We start from the raw sequence: 14812 nt of genomic DNA on the forward strand, positions 1-14812 counted from the left end.
CTTATTCCTAGTTACCAAGCTGTAAATAGCAAATGTAGTCTTCAATCACTCCAGATGGCACAGGAGTGTTCTGCTTGACTTGAGTCACCTCATGGGTTAACTGACAGGTCCTCTGTAATTTCTATACTGTTGAACTGGGCTTTCAGAAAAATTTTTAACCAATAACTCGCTGGACATAGACCAAGAAGCCATTGCATACTCAGAAGGAAATATTAACAAACCTTGGGGACATCATCATTTGCCATGGTCGGTGAGTCATTTCCCCCACCCCAACCCCCGTACCCAAAAGTCATCTCAAAGTTTGGGGTCAAGAATGAAACACAAGGAAAGAGAATCCCAGTTTGAAGATGTAAGTAACTAATATAAGATTAACCCTAACCTGGGTAATACAGTTGGGGAAAATATAGGATTTTTAAAAATATTTGAACACTGATAATAGTAACAAAATATCCTAAGTGAATGAGAATATGTCAGTCTCCACACCATTAAATCTTAAGTTATGATTTGACGCATAGTTAAAACAGACAAAAGAAATTGTTTGCCAATCATTTATTTTTTCATACAGTCCAATTATTTCAACAGGAATGTTTCTAAGGCAGTATAAAGGGTTGTGGGCTAAAGGTCTTGTTCAAGGGCTTCTAGGAACTTGTCCAGGTGCTAACACATTCTCTCCCTTCTCCTCTCAACATACTTTCTGTGATCCCTAGTGGCCCTAGAAAAAGACAAATGTTTATAGGATCCTGAGGTCCCTTCTCAGCGAAAACTAACAAAGGTAATAATATTCTCAAACCCATCACAAGTTGGGGGAAGAAAAGTGAACACTAAAGATTACAGCAGACACCATCTTAATATTTGAGTTCTGGGCTTGAGAAACACTTGGCTTTTGCTTCCTGAGTTTTTTAGTGTCATGCAGTTAAGAATTAGGGGGGAAAACACCACACAACAAATTCAGTCTTTAATCAAACCGTATTCCTAAGAAACATTTCCCAATTATGGGCTGAGTTTATAGGAGTTTTTCTCCAAAAATTACTTCCTCTGTGTACTAAATTTAAGGGTGGTTGTAAAAAGGCACTTTACATAATGTGTCCTAATTATACCAGCTTGGATGAGAAGCTAATTGGAAGCAAAGATTAATGTAACTCAGGCCCAAGGGAAAAAATCAACTTGAATATAAAAAATATAATTTTGAAATTCTAAATCTCCACAAATGGAGCATTCATTAACAAGAATAGCCTGTTTCTTTGAATCTCAAATCATTATTCCTGTTACTTTGGAAAGCAATAAGTTAACATGTTCCTCAAACAGAACTCATTAAGTGACCACATTTGCACCAAAGAGAAAGGCATCTTTCAATGAAGAGCTAGTTAAGAACTAATAAAAGGCAGAAGGAGTACATGTAATTAAGGATTTTGCAGACACATTCTAACAGAATTTCCCCGCAACCAGAAACATTTCAGTCATCCTTTGGTACTGAGCTTTTCTTATTTTTCTTTGCTTCAGGCGTTGGCAGATGTCAGCAAACTGACAGCATTTCTCAAGGGCGGTATTGAGATCTCTGCTCTTGAATGTACTCATAGAGAGGGCTAGAGCGCACTGGGGGATTGACGAATTGACGCTTGCCCTGGTCTTCCTCCCGGAATTTCCTCTCCTCTTCTTGACGGCGGCGTCTCTGCTCTTCTTCTTGCAGCAATTCTGGTGCCTGGCGACGCCTCTTATCCTCGACAAATCGATCCTCAGCCCGGTACTGCCTATCTCGCTCTTGCCGGCGCTTCTGCTCATCCTGTTCTTCAAGTCTCAGTTGTTCTCTCTGCCGTTCCTGGCGGAGCTGTCGATTCTCACGGAATTGTCGGTCGCGCTCCTGGCGGAGCTGCTGCTCGAGCTCCTGACGGCGCAACCGCTGCCCCTCAAGCTCCCGGCGCAGCCGCTCTTCCTCGCGGAACTTTCGATCTCTCAGCTGACGGCGCTGCTGCTCCTCCTCCTGGAGTTCTCCTCGCACCTGTTCCTCGCGTTCCTGGCGCAGCTGTACTTCCTCCCGCAACTGCCTGTCGCGCTGCTGGCGGATGAGCTGTTCCTCTCCGCGTTCCAGGCGCAGTTCCTGGAAATCTCTGTCGCGCTGCTGGCGGCGCAGCTGCTCTTCTTCCTGGAATTCCCTGTCGCGCTGCTGGCGGCTGAGCTGCTCTTCCTCTTGGAATTGCCTGTCGCGCTGTTGGCGGCGGTTCAGCTGCTCTTCTTCCTGGAATTCCCTGTCGCGCTGCTGGCGGCGCAGCTCTTCCTCCTGGAATTCTCTGTCTCGCTGCTGGCGGCGCAGCTCTTCCTCCTGGAATTGCCTGTCGCGCTGCTGGCGGCGCAGCTGCTCTTCTTCCTGGAATTCCCTGTCGCGCTGCTGGCGGCTGAGCTGCTCTTCCTCTTGGAATTGCCTGTCGCGCTGTTGGCGGCGGCTCAGCTGCTCTTCTTCCTGGAATTCCCTGTCGCGCTGCTGGCGGCGCAGCTCTTCCTCCTGGAATTCTCTGTCTCGCTGCTGGCGGCGCAGCTCTTCCTCCTGGAATTGCCTGTCGCTCTGCTGGCGGCGCAGCTGCTGGTCTCCGCGTTCCTGGCGCAGCTGCTCTTCCTCCTGGAATTCTCTGTCCCGCTGCTGGCGGATGAGCGGTTCCTCTCCGCGTTCCTGGCGCAGCTGCTCTTCTTCCTGGAATTCCCTGTCGCGCTGCTGGCGGCTGAGCTGCTCTTCCTCTTGGAATTGCCTGTCGCGCTGTTGGCGGCGGCTCAGCTGCTCTTCTTCCTGGAATTCCCTGTCGCGCTGCTGGCGGCGCAGCTCTTCCTCCTGGAATTGCCTGTCACGCTGCTGGCGGCGCAGTTCTTCCTCCTGGAATTGCCTGTCGCGCTGCTGGCGGCGCAGCTGCTGCTCTCCGCGTTCCTGGCGCAGTTGCTCTTCCTCCTGGAATTGCCTGTCTCGCTGCTGGCGGCGCAGCTCTTCCTCCTGGAATTCTGTGTCCCGCTGCTGGCGGCGCAGTTCTTCCTCCTGGAATTGCCTGTCTCGCTGCTGGCGGAGCAGTTCTTCCTCCTGGAATTGCCTGTCACGCTGCTGGCGGCGCAGTTCTTCCTCCTGGAATTGCCTGTCACGCTGCTGGCGGCGCAGTTCTTCCTCCTGGAATTGCCTGTCACGCTGCTGGCGGCGCAGTTCTTCCTCCTGGAATTCTGTGTCCCGCTGCTGGCGGCTGAGCTGCTCTTCCTCCTGGAATTGCCTGTCCGGCTGCTGGCGGCGCAGTTCTTCCTCCTGGAATTGCCTGTCACGCTGCTGGCGGCGCAGTTCTTCCTCCTGGAATTGCCTGTCACGCTGCTGGCGGCGCAGTTCTTCCTCCTGGAATTGCCTGTCGCGCTGCTGGCGGCGCAGCTGCTGCTCTCCGCGTTCCTGGCGCAGTTGCTCTTCCTCCTGGAATTGCCTGTCGCGCTGCTGGCGGCGCAGCTCTTCCTCCTGGAATTGCCTGTCGCGCTGCTGGCGGCGCAGCGGTTCCTCTCCGCGTTCCCTGCGCAGCTGCTCTTCCTCCTGGAATTGCCTGTCGCGCTGCTGGCGGCGCAGCTCTTCCTCCTGGAATTCTGTGTCCCGCTGCTGGCGGCGCAGCTCTTCCTCCTGGAATCGCCTGTCGCGCTGCTGGCGGCTCAGCTGCTCTTCCTCCTGGAATTGCCTGTCGCGCTGTTGGCGGCGGCTCAGCTGCTCTTCCTCCTGGAATTCTCTGCCCCGCTGCTGGCGGCGCAGCTCTTCCTCCTGGAATTCTGTGTCCCGCTGCTGGCGGCGCAGCTCTTCCTCCTGGAATTCTCTGCCCCGCTGCTGGCGGCGCAGCTGTACTTCCTCCCGGAATTGCCTGTCGCGCTGCTGGCGGCGCAGCGGTTCCTCTCCGTGTTCCTGGCGCAGCTGCTCTTCCTCCTGGAATTGCCTGTCGCGCTGCTGGCGGCGCACCTCTTCCTCCTGGAATTGCCTGTCGCGCTGCTGGCGGCGCAGCTGCTGCTCCTCGAGTTCCTGGCGCAGCAGCTCTTCCTCCTGGAATTGCCTGTCGCGCTGCTGGCGGCGCAGCTGCTCCTCCTCCTGGAATCCTCTATCCCGGGACTGCTGGAAGTTTTCAGGGAGCCGACTATCTGCTTCCTGAAGGCCTCTCTTCTCTTCTATTTCCTCTCTTAGCAGCCTTTTCGCTTCCACTCGCTGCTCGCCTTCCAGTTCTTCAGTTTGAAATTGCCTGTCGCGCTGCTGCCTCCACCCGCGCTCTTGCTCCAGGAGAGCGCCCTCCCCTTCCAGGGCATCCTGCTGGAATTGTCTTCCTCGCAGTTGGGAATCCTCCAACTGACGCACTTTTTCTTCATTTGCTCCGCGTTTGGCGTAAAGCCTGTTATTGCGAACTTCATTTTCTTTTTCTACTTGCCACTGCCATTTCAGATCGCGGCGCGGATCTTCCAGGGATGGTTGCTTCCTGTCCTGGCGCGGAAGGTCCTCATCCTCCCTACACTGCCTGTCTCGCTCCTGGAGCCTCCTTTCCCTCTGAAGTTGTTCCTCCTCTTCCAGCGGCAGCTCAACCTCCCGGACTAGCCTCTCCCGCTCCAGGCGCCTTTTCTTCTCTGGTTCCCCTCTCCGCAGCTCTTTCTCCTCCTGCTGCAGCAGCGCCTCCTCCCGGGACTGTTGGTCCCTCTCCTCCCGTCGGAGCTGCTCCCGCTCGGCTGGCTTGGAATACAGAACCTGGCCGCGTCTCTGGCTTTCGTCTTCAAGTTGCCATCTCCTTTTGGGGTCGCGACGCTGGTCCTCTGGGAGTCGCCTCTTTTCTTCTAGCAGGTTGTCCTCTTCCTGAAACTGCCCTGCGCGCTCGCGGCGCTGGAGCTGTGCCTCATCCTCCTCCCGGAACCGCCGTTCTCGCGCCCTCTCCAGTTGCTGGCGGCGCGGCTCCTCCTCCTCCTGCCGCCGCTGCCGCTCTTCCCGGAGCTGCCCGGGCCGGACCCGTCGCTGGGCGTCATCCTCCCGCTCCTCCCTTAGCCGCGGCTCGCGCTCCAGGCGCCGCGCTTCCTCCTGCCTGCCGGGCCTGGAGTAGACTTTGTTCTGCCGGCCGTCCGCCTCGCTCTCCAGCTGCCACTGCCACTCCGGGCCGCGGGCCTGGGCGGGGTCGCGGGCCAGGCCCCGCCCCTCCTCCCGCCCGCGCCTCTGCCGCCGCGGCGGCAGCTCCTCCTCCTCGCGGAGCTCGCCTCCGTCCCGCCTTTGCCGGCGGCGCTCTTCCAGCTCGCCGCTCTCTCTCTGCAGCCGCGCCTCCTCGGCCCCGCGGCCCCGCTGCTCCTTCCTCTCCCTGCTTTGCTCTGACGCCTCCTCCCGACGCTCCTTCCTTAGTTCCTGCTTTCGCAGCTGCTCTTCCTCCTCCAGGCCCCGGAGCTGTTCGCGCCTTTCCAGCTGCGCGTCCGCCACGCGCGCCCTCTCGCGCAGCTCGCGTCGCTCTCGCCTCTGCTCGGGCTCCGCTTCTGGGACCTCCCTCCTCAGTTCCTGCCTCTTCCGCCCTTGCAACTTCTCCTCCTCCTCCTGCAGCTCGAACTGCTCGCGCTGCTGCCGCTCCTGCTGCGAAGACTCCTCCAACTCGCGGCCTCGGCGCCTCTGCAGTTGCTCTTCCTCCGCGCGGCGCTCCTCGCGCTCGCGCAGGCCGCGGCTCTGCAGCCCCTGCACCTGGTCGCGGCGTCTCAGGTCTTGTTGCTCGCGTCTCTCCAGCCTCTCTCGCTGCAGCTCTTCAGCAGCGAGCTCCCTCTCCTGCCGCTTCTGCCTGCGCTCATCTTCGCGAACCCTGTCTGGGGCGTCAGCTCTGCTTTGGGCTTCTTGCCTGTGATCTTTCCTGCGAATCCCCTCGCCCTCGTACTTTGCCCCCTGCTCTCCCTCAAGCTCCGTGGCCTGGTAGAGAGCATAGTAACAAGCCTGAGCCACCTTGAAAGTTAACAGGAGATACTCATTGAAATTGATGAGCTCATCGTGGTCTCGATCCAGAAGTCCCAGGACCAGATCGACTGTCTCGGGATCACGAGGTTTCTGTGCAAAAAGAGAAAACATTACCATGTCTCATTTACACGTAAACCACAAACAAACCCGAACACATTTCAACCCCACAATCAGATACATGACCGTTCTAGGTCATGTCCTTGTTTCCCCCGTGTAAAAAATGGGGACATTTCATTTTAAAGCTTTCGTTTGCTGGAAATTCTTGCATTTTAGTGCGGACCCAAAGAAGACAAATTATCTTGGGTGGATAAGAGAAATACAATAGCTATTTTATGAAGAGTTGCTGCAGCCATTTCTATGTGAAATATTCTGATTTGAATGGTGTGTTTGAAAACAGACCAAAATATTTATGGTAACATGATTTTACTAGGAAACAGGTTGATTTAAATTCTTCAAATTTGGAATTAAATTTAAAATCCTTCCAAGTGTAATTTGATTTAATATCTTTTGTGATAACTACCCATGAATAGTTTATTCACATTGCCAGTAAGTACATCAAATATTTGCTAATAACTTCCATAGTTCCCGGCATGACAATTAAGTGCCTTTGGAATGGAGGATGTAGTGTAGATCGGTCATGGTGTAAAGTGAATAGAAAGTCCCTACACATTGTTCTAATCTCCTGAGAGGAGATTTCATAGGTCGGCATGACTAGACATTGCTCTCTCTGGTTGGCTCTTACCCGGAGGACATCTCCAAATTCCCTTTCAAGGAGTCCCTTTAAGTCCCTCTTGCTCAGAGCTGCCCCGTCACGACCACTGGAGGCATACTGGTTGAAAATGTCAGTGATGTTAAAGATGTTTCTCAGAAGTGGAGACATTTTTCTTTCTTTCTTAAAGTTCACGTAAACCTAAAACAATAAAATAGTCCAGAGTCAACATCCTGTGTCTACGATTAAGAATATTTCATTCATATTGTTTCAGGCAGATTCTTGAATAACTTGTTTTACACGAGTGAGTAGCTTACAACAAGCATTTCCCAAACATTTAATATGTAAATATTGTACTGCAGAAAAGGAAGAGCTACTGAGAAATTTCAAGCCAGGGAATAATCTTCAGACTATCTTGAAGACTGCCCTGTCTGATTATCCAGTTTTCTATTATCTACTCAATTCAGATTATGCATTTTCCTTCTCCATTTTCCAGCTCAGAAGTACTGATCATTCAGTGGTTCAGTGATTGAGAGGTCCAAAGTTCAAACCCACCAGCCACTATGTAGGAGAAAAATGTAGAAATTGGCTTTTCTGTAAAGACATATAGTCTTGGAAACCCTATGGGGCAGTTCTACTCTGCCCTTTCTCATGGTCATCAAGTGAATTCTGACTCCGTGACCTTATAGGGACAGGATAGAATTGTCCCTGTGGGTTTCTGAGAGTGTAACTCTTTGTAGGAATAGCAAGCCTCATCTTTCTCTCACAGAGCAGCTGGTAGTTTTGAACCGCCGAGTTTGCAGTTAGTAACCTTATGTGTAACCACTATGCCACAGAGACTCCTTATTCTGTCCTACAGGGTGGCTGAGATCAGATTTTACTCAATGACATTGAGTTTAGGTTTCTGATTTTTAAAAAAATCTTCCAGCTTTTCCGCTATCTTTCAGAGCAGACAATGAACATAGTAGTAAGGAAACCTTAATATAGTCCTACTCACAAACAGATTCCTCTAATATTGAACAAAAAAGGTTTAGTGGAAGCCAAAAGTGTGAGTGAAGGCTTCAGAGTATCTTGAAGATAGACAGAACCTATGCACAATGAAATGTGGTAGCAAAACATATGGGACCAACTAGAACAATGAGAAGGGCATGCGAATTATTCCCCAACGTTATAGTCTACTAGAGGTCTAGAAGTATAGCTCGTAAGTCCCCTGTCCTGTCATTAAACTCTTCTTTTTCAGTCAAAACACAGATACACTATTCAGAAAACAAAGAGTCCATCTTATATGCCATTGAATATAAGATGCCTTTGAATATGAATTGAATATATAACAGATATTCAGATATCAAAAACATCTGCTGGGTCCTTCCTGATTGGAGCTTATAGATCAAATTCAAACAGGGAAACCTTGAATACTACTGGTGTTGTGGCTAGCTTTTGTTAAACCCAAATATACCATTTGGATCTTGACATTTAAAAATAAAGTGAAAAACAGCACCTCGCCATTAGCAGATCAAGGTTAAAAATGTTCATTGGCTGGGCATGTTTAGATGCTATTCTAGATGAAAACAGTGTCTTTTTGGCAGAACCACTATATAAAAAGAACTGAAGCTTGGCAAAGTCTTGAGCTAGACCCCATACTTTTAACTTCATTTTGAAGATGAGCCTCAGCAGAGTCCCCTATGATCCAACCCCAACTCCTGACGTACAAAGGATTCGGAGTTCAGAGCCTACGGAGAAGCGATTCCGCTCCACTCGAATAATGGCCTCAACCACAAGAAGATGGACTAGAGCTCCGCGTGTCAGGCCCACCTATGAGAGTGTGAGCCCTTCTGGTTCAGAGAAACTGCCCCTCAACATCTACACTACCTAGAAGATGAAGACTTGGACAAAATGAGACTTACCCACTTCACCAGAGGAGGAAGCCAAGTGCTCACTGACACTGCTGGCAAGTGTACCGGGTAACTGAGAGCAGGGCCTTTTATAGGGATTCTAATTGTGCCTTGGGGAGCAACTTCGGAAGGAGACACCCACTCTGTGGGTTGGCCTGATTCATTTCTAACCCAGCCCAGTCCCACCTCTGCCTCCATGAGAGCCTTGTTGTTTATCTCCCTGTTTGCTCACGTAGCTATTTGGCACGAGGTCCACAGCCCTTACCTCCCGACAGTTAGGGTATCGGCCCCACCTAACACGAAAGTGGAGAACATTTGAAAGAATCTCTTAATTTTCTTTCATTCAAGATTATAAAATTAAATAAGACAAAGAAATGTGATGCTCAGAATCGTCGTTGATGATGGTTTCATAACGAATAACTACTATCTAAGCCATTGCTTTTATAAAAGATGTACGTTGGGTTTAAGCAGAAGCACTGACATCAACTAATCAGAACCAATTAATTTCTCAGCCCATGGAGAACTGCTCAAGACTCCTGCTGGAAACACTCTAGGACAGAGGAAAAGGAATTGGTTTAGTTTCTTATGTAAAAAGGCACTTGGGGAACTTTCCACATTTGTGTTTTTGGGATTTAGAATGGTTTTCTTGTAGAATGAGGACTATCTCCTTAGCAAACATTTTTTAAAAATAAGGAAACTTAAAATCTGCGAAAATTTATTCTTAGGAATATCACATCTAAATGAAGTTTGCACAATTTTTTTGGTCGTTGGTATATTAATGCCCCTGGAGAAAAAGAGCTGGTGTCGTGCATTGTTGTAGACATAGTCATCCCACATTACTAACGATTATGACGCCTAAACACTTGAGTCTGCTCCTGCTGGAAGCGCATTAAGGTCACCTGTCATTCTAGCCCATTATATTTGTCAGGGCTGTCTCAATCCAGGCCATGGTTTGCACACCTCAGTGCTGCTTTTATTGTTAGGAACTGGATTTGATTCCTGGTCGTCAGCTCCTCGTACCTTACATTTCAGACTGTATGAAACTTTGGTTCACAGTAGGTTTATTACAACTATGAAATGATTCAGTGGCTTCTCACCATTTCTGCATTTCGGTCTCCTCCTTTGTCCAAACAGAGGCGACTGCTGCTTTTCTGAATTTGGGGGTGACTCTCTAGGACCCTTTGGTGGAATCTGAAGATCTCTAATTTCTAATCCTCATAGCTTTCTCTTTGTCTACACACTTGTCCACGTGATGATGGAGTTCATGAGCCCTCCAGATGTGGGGAAAAGAAGAAGGTGGGAGTAACAGGAGAGGGGATGGCAGTCGCAAATCTGGCTCCTGACTGACTCCTTACAGAGTTCCAAATGTTGGGATCAGTTCATAAACTTGATGTGGCTCCTTAGTGTGAGGAATGAAGCATTCTTTCCTCCTTCTATTTAGAGTTTTATGCAATTCTCATATATATATATATGATAACTTAAATATATATATATAATATATATATAAAATAGTAGGCTTTATGAGAATAAAGAGAAAAAAATCATTAAGAATTCTGAAATCATGGTTGAGCAAGCAAAAAAATATGGAGATAAACCCTAAAGGATGATGCTTCTGAGCAACCTTGGGAGTGGGGTGTGTGTGTGTTGTGTGTGTGTGTGTGTGTGTGTGTGTAGCCTGACATTGCATCCGTGGTAACAGAAAAAAAACTATTTTCTCTTCAGAATACAGATATATCTTAAATTCAGTGATGACTTTTCTTTCCCTCTCTCAATTAATATCAGTACAATATAAAGGAAAATATATGACTTTTTTTTTTTTACAAAACTTAGGAGGATCAGTCTTCTCTTGTTTGCTCTTCTTGGACCATTATCAGAAAGGTTTTTAATGTTGTTGATTTCCTTTCTAAAACCCGGTTTGATACTTTCCTAGCAAAGTGGTCCTACAAAATGTTCTTTTATTATACAGTGCCATTATTTAAGAAAGTTGAGTACAATTCTAAACAGAGTCCCTGTTATGCAGTTTGACACAATTTCCCATTTAAAAACATTGGTAAATGCTGGAGAATGTAGAAAATCATTAAGTTCTGGGAAATTGGTTCAGTTAATTTTTAACAGCTGGGAATTCTTGAAATCTAGGTTTCCACGTATGATGTTGCATCAGAAAAGAAGGGTGTTTTATAATCTGCAGATCCCAATCTTTTTTTTTAATAGACAAAATGTCTCATGATCTTTCTTTTATAAGTCTGGAAATAGAGGCACTGAAAGTCAGAGAACATTACTGGCTGACTTAGGAATGACCCAAGTGCTTCTGTTTCATCTATCAAGGGTTTAGGCTCAGTTATTGAAGCATACTGTTACTTGGCTTTGAGACTTGGGCTCTTTATTATATAGAGAAGGAAAAGAGAAAATGTCATATTATGAATATGCTTTAATATTACTATTTCTTAATACTTCCATATTGCTAGAATCTAGACATGGGATTCTGCTGGATTAACAAACACACATGCACACACACACACCACACAAATAAACAAATACATACACATAGAAATACATTGAGCTTTCCTAGTTTTTATCTCTTTAAAGTCCATTCCCATGATCTCTTCTCAGGAACTAGAAAAGGAAGGCAGAGGCTTTGACATTTTGTGGCACTCCACCAGGCTCGCTCTCGACTTGGCAAATAACTGACAATGTGAGAATTGAAATCAGGCAGAGAAAGTTCCAATGGCCTCTTTAGTTGATTGGACTTCTCCAGAACCCAAGGTGAGCCACCTGGGGACACTCTAAGAGAATGGTTGAGATGATGGTGAGAGAAATAAGGTTCTTTGGCAAGCTCGATTAGTGCCTCTTCAAATAAAAGGCTTTTCTTTAAAAATTATGTACTCAACGTTCAAAGTTTTTCAATTGCTTCCTTTCACGCACTATATTCCCTAGGATCCCATTTCTGCCATTTATTCCTTCAAGTCTTCTCTAACACTTGCATAAAATAGTCTTCCAAATAAAAAGAACAACCAACTCCCCCAGAATGCATAGTCAGGACCATACAGTCAAGCACTAATTAATGTGTAATTTTCCTCTTTTCTAATTTAATAGATCCTGATTGTGTCTTCTGGATTTGATGTTCAGTTCTTTGAAGGCAGCACTCTATCTTTATTTCGACGAGGTCCTTGCTGATGCACTATCATTTTATTGCATTCTGGCAGTTTGCACGGCCACCAGGTCAGAAGAACATGAGCTAGACATGGGCGTCTGATCTGGGAGGGAGTCCTGTGGGTTTGGGTGCTGGCTTGGCGTGAGGGTGCGCATCATGGGAGTCAGCACTTCTGGGGCCTCTTTCCAGTTTCACCACTTACAGGACATCTGACTGAGGAGGCAGTACTCCACCCCTCTCTGTCTTTGCCTATGTCCATCTCTCCTGCCCCTTTGTTGAATGAAGAACTGTAAGATACGAATCCCTTCCTCAGAGCTGTCATAATTACAGCTTGTAAAGCATGTGGCAATTCTTAGATATAAAAGAGCTAATTATTATCATCATTAATAATTCTTAATTTTTATCTCCTCTCTACGTAGATTATCCTTGTTGTAATTACACTCCTACTCTGATGGTAATTATCCCTCTGAGAGTCAGCAGATGCTTTAATCGTATGTCATGCCATGAAGGGTGACTGGGCACAGGTGCCCCAAAAGAGCATTTTCATGTGTTCCCACTCCTGGCTGTCACCAGACTAGCAGGTAGCTTCTGTCTTTCTTTGTCATTAAACTGGTCATAGATTTTAAGTTATTTAGCTTCCTTGTTCTGTAACTTCATCTTAACCAGCAGCGCCTTAACTTCATAGAGTTCTGAGACTTGTTGAAAGAGACTTTGACTAGACTAGAGTGAGTGGATTTCATGTTTATAATTTGAGGAAGACCAGGAGAGATGGAAGCAGGCCTTTGGCTGGTTGTTGACTGGGCCATAGAGGGTCCGTGGTGTCCACTCTAAATGGTTCCCAGCTGCCGTGTGGAAGAAAGGCCGCCCTCCTCCAGGGGAGAGGAGCTATGAGGCACACTCTGCTCTTCTGGAATTTGGATCTGTTTCTAGCAAAATAGTAAATCATCCTGTTGGGATGAGCTAGGAGGACACTGGCAACTAAAAAGGAAAGCACATTTTAGTGTTTGAGAGGGCACGGTTCACTTCTGACCATAATGCATGCCATAAAGAAGGTGGCAGCGGAGGCTCAAACTCTTTAGATGCTTCCGATGGGGGTCAAAGTCATGGCATCCCAAATGCGGAAGAGACCCCAGCAGCACAGCCAGGCAGGTTCAGTCTAATTTGGCCCAGACGTTGTGCCATGATGTAGCTGTTTGGTCTTCATCTTGGGCAAGAGTTGCCCTGGTGGAGTAGTGCTTGTGGGTTGGGCTGCGAGCTGCAAGCTCAGCAGTTTGAAACCACCAACTGCTCTGCTGGAGCAAGACCCGGCTTTCTCAGGGGCAGTTCTCCCTTACCCTCTGGGGTCTCCTTGAGCCGGTGTCAACTTGGTTTAGTGTCTTGGCTTTAACCTTGGGTATTTCCTCATGCGACATCCCACGCAGTGGGAGAAAGCCTCAGAATCATTGGTGACTTGCGTGTGGTCCTCCTTCAGAGGGGCCTATGCTTCCCTAGAGCTCTCCCCACTTTCCCAGCATCCTCTCTTCAGTTTTCTTCTCTTGCTCATTTCCCATTTTCTTCTCGTTTTACATCCTTTCCTTACTCCAACGAGCCCTAGTGGGTGTAGTTGTTATGTATTGGGCTGTTAATCGTAAGGTCAGCAGTTCGGAGCCACTAGCTGCTCACTGTGAGTCCGTATCAACTTGAGGGCAATGAATTGTTTTTAACCCCTTTACTCTGTCCTCACAACCCTCTGGTCCCACCGTGTAAGAGAAAGGGTCTCCAGGAATCAAAGGTGATGGGATAAAAACTAACAACAACCCCATCCATAAAACATCCAAACACAGGTATCTTAGTTGAAGAGGCTTTGGGGCAATCAGTCAATGTTCGTTTTCTTTTGCCTCATGTGAGAATCTGACTGGATCCATCATATTAGTACAGCAACCGAAGATAGGCTGTACGTGCCTAGATTTTCCCCACAGACAACCATTTGCACCCCAAGCACATAGCGTGCCTTTCTTAGGAGCGCAGACCCAGGCACTGGCCAAAAGGAAGCGTCCGCCTCTGCCTCCTGACTGTGTGAACTGGGAAATGTGTGATAGGGAAGGTTTAATTCCCCCAAGACTAGTTCTTATGCAAGAAATGTTTTTCCTAAGGTGGGTGGAGGGAAGCTCTTACGAATGATTAAGTATAGAGGGGGTTCGGGAAAGCACCTTGCTAGGATAACCCTTTTGCTCCATGTGATGCATTCCCTACTGAACAGTTGAATCCAATGCCTTTTCAAAAATCAAAGTTTAATTCCAAGGGAAAAATGGAAACCAGACTACCATCAGGAATTAAGAAGGCATTTTATGTACTCTCTTTACATTTTACTTGGTAGAACATTCAGAGCTTAATGCATTAAAAATGTGATGATGTTAAATAGCTTTAAACATTTTTTTAAACTACAAAGCTCACTAGAGCAGTTGCACGATAAGAATCACTTTTCGCTCTCCTGTCAGAGTGTAATGGAGCTCCTCAGACATCCTCCTTTGAGGTTTCCCTCATCTGTAGATGAAGAGGGCCGTGAGCACGGCTGCCCTGGGGGTCTGGCCCAGTTTCAGGGTGCTCTCGGTCTGCTGTCAGCCCGAGGGAGAGGGTGCACCATTCACCGTGCCTCCAGAATCACATCTTTTGAAAGCGTTTCTGACAGGACAAGAAGCAGTGGTTTTGGCAGCACAAACGGGCCTTAGAAGTGAACCGCATCCTTTAGAGACGTAAATGGAGAAGGATTACATCTCCTCATAGGAAACATGTTCGTTTTTCTGAGATTCTCACTCACTGTCATGGAGTTGACTCCAATGTAGAGAGACCTTATAAGACAAGGTCTTATAAGGGTTTCCGAGAAACCTTTAGGGGAGTAGAAAGCTGCATCTTTCTCCATTGGGGTGATGGTGATTTTGACGTCTCACCTTGCAGCTAGCAGTCTAACGTGCAAGCGCTGTGTATCATTTCTCTCTTTCTCTTTTTTGGAGCCAACGTATTTCAAAATTCATTATGAGAATCTCTTTGATTATGCTTTTCAAGGTGCAAAATTTTTTGATACTTATATGAAATAGTCTCCCTTATATGAAATTGCCACCTACATAGAAACCAAA

At 47.6% G+C, this 14812-nt stretch overlaps 2 protein-coding genes across 2 annotated transcripts in view; both read right to left on the reverse strand.

Moving 5' to 3' along the window:
- Nucleotides 1–545: 545 nt before the first annotated feature.
- Nucleotides 546–6064, reverse strand: TCHH (trichohyalin). Its single transcript, XM_075540632.1, has one exon. The coding sequence runs from the start codon at nucleotides 6062–6064 to the stop codon at nucleotides 1535–1537; it is 4530 nt and encodes a 1509-aa protein (XP_075396747.1). The 3' UTR covers nucleotides 546–1534.
- A 449-nt stretch (nucleotides 6065–6513) lies between these two features.
- Nucleotides 6514–14812, reverse strand: part of LOC142437511 (uncharacterized) — a 48876-nt gene continuing 40577 nt past the window's right edge. Inside the window, exons 3-5 of the mRNA XM_075540641.1 lie at nucleotides 8814–8841; nucleotides 6690–6857; nucleotides 6514–6552 (exon numbers count right to left, since the gene is read on the reverse strand). Coding sequence (XP_075396756.1) covers nucleotides 6514–6552; nucleotides 6690–6857; nucleotides 8814–8841 — 235 coding nt within the window. The remainder of the gene's footprint in view (nucleotides 6553–6689; nucleotides 6858–8813; nucleotides 8842–14812) is intronic.

The sequence above is a fragment of the Tenrec ecaudatus genome, chromosome 1, assembly GCF_050624435.1.
Source record: "Tenrec ecaudatus isolate mTenEca1 chromosome 1, mTenEca1.hap1, whole genome shotgun sequence".
NCBI lineage: Eukaryota > Metazoa > Chordata > Mammalia > Afrosoricida > Tenrecidae > Tenrec > Tenrec ecaudatus.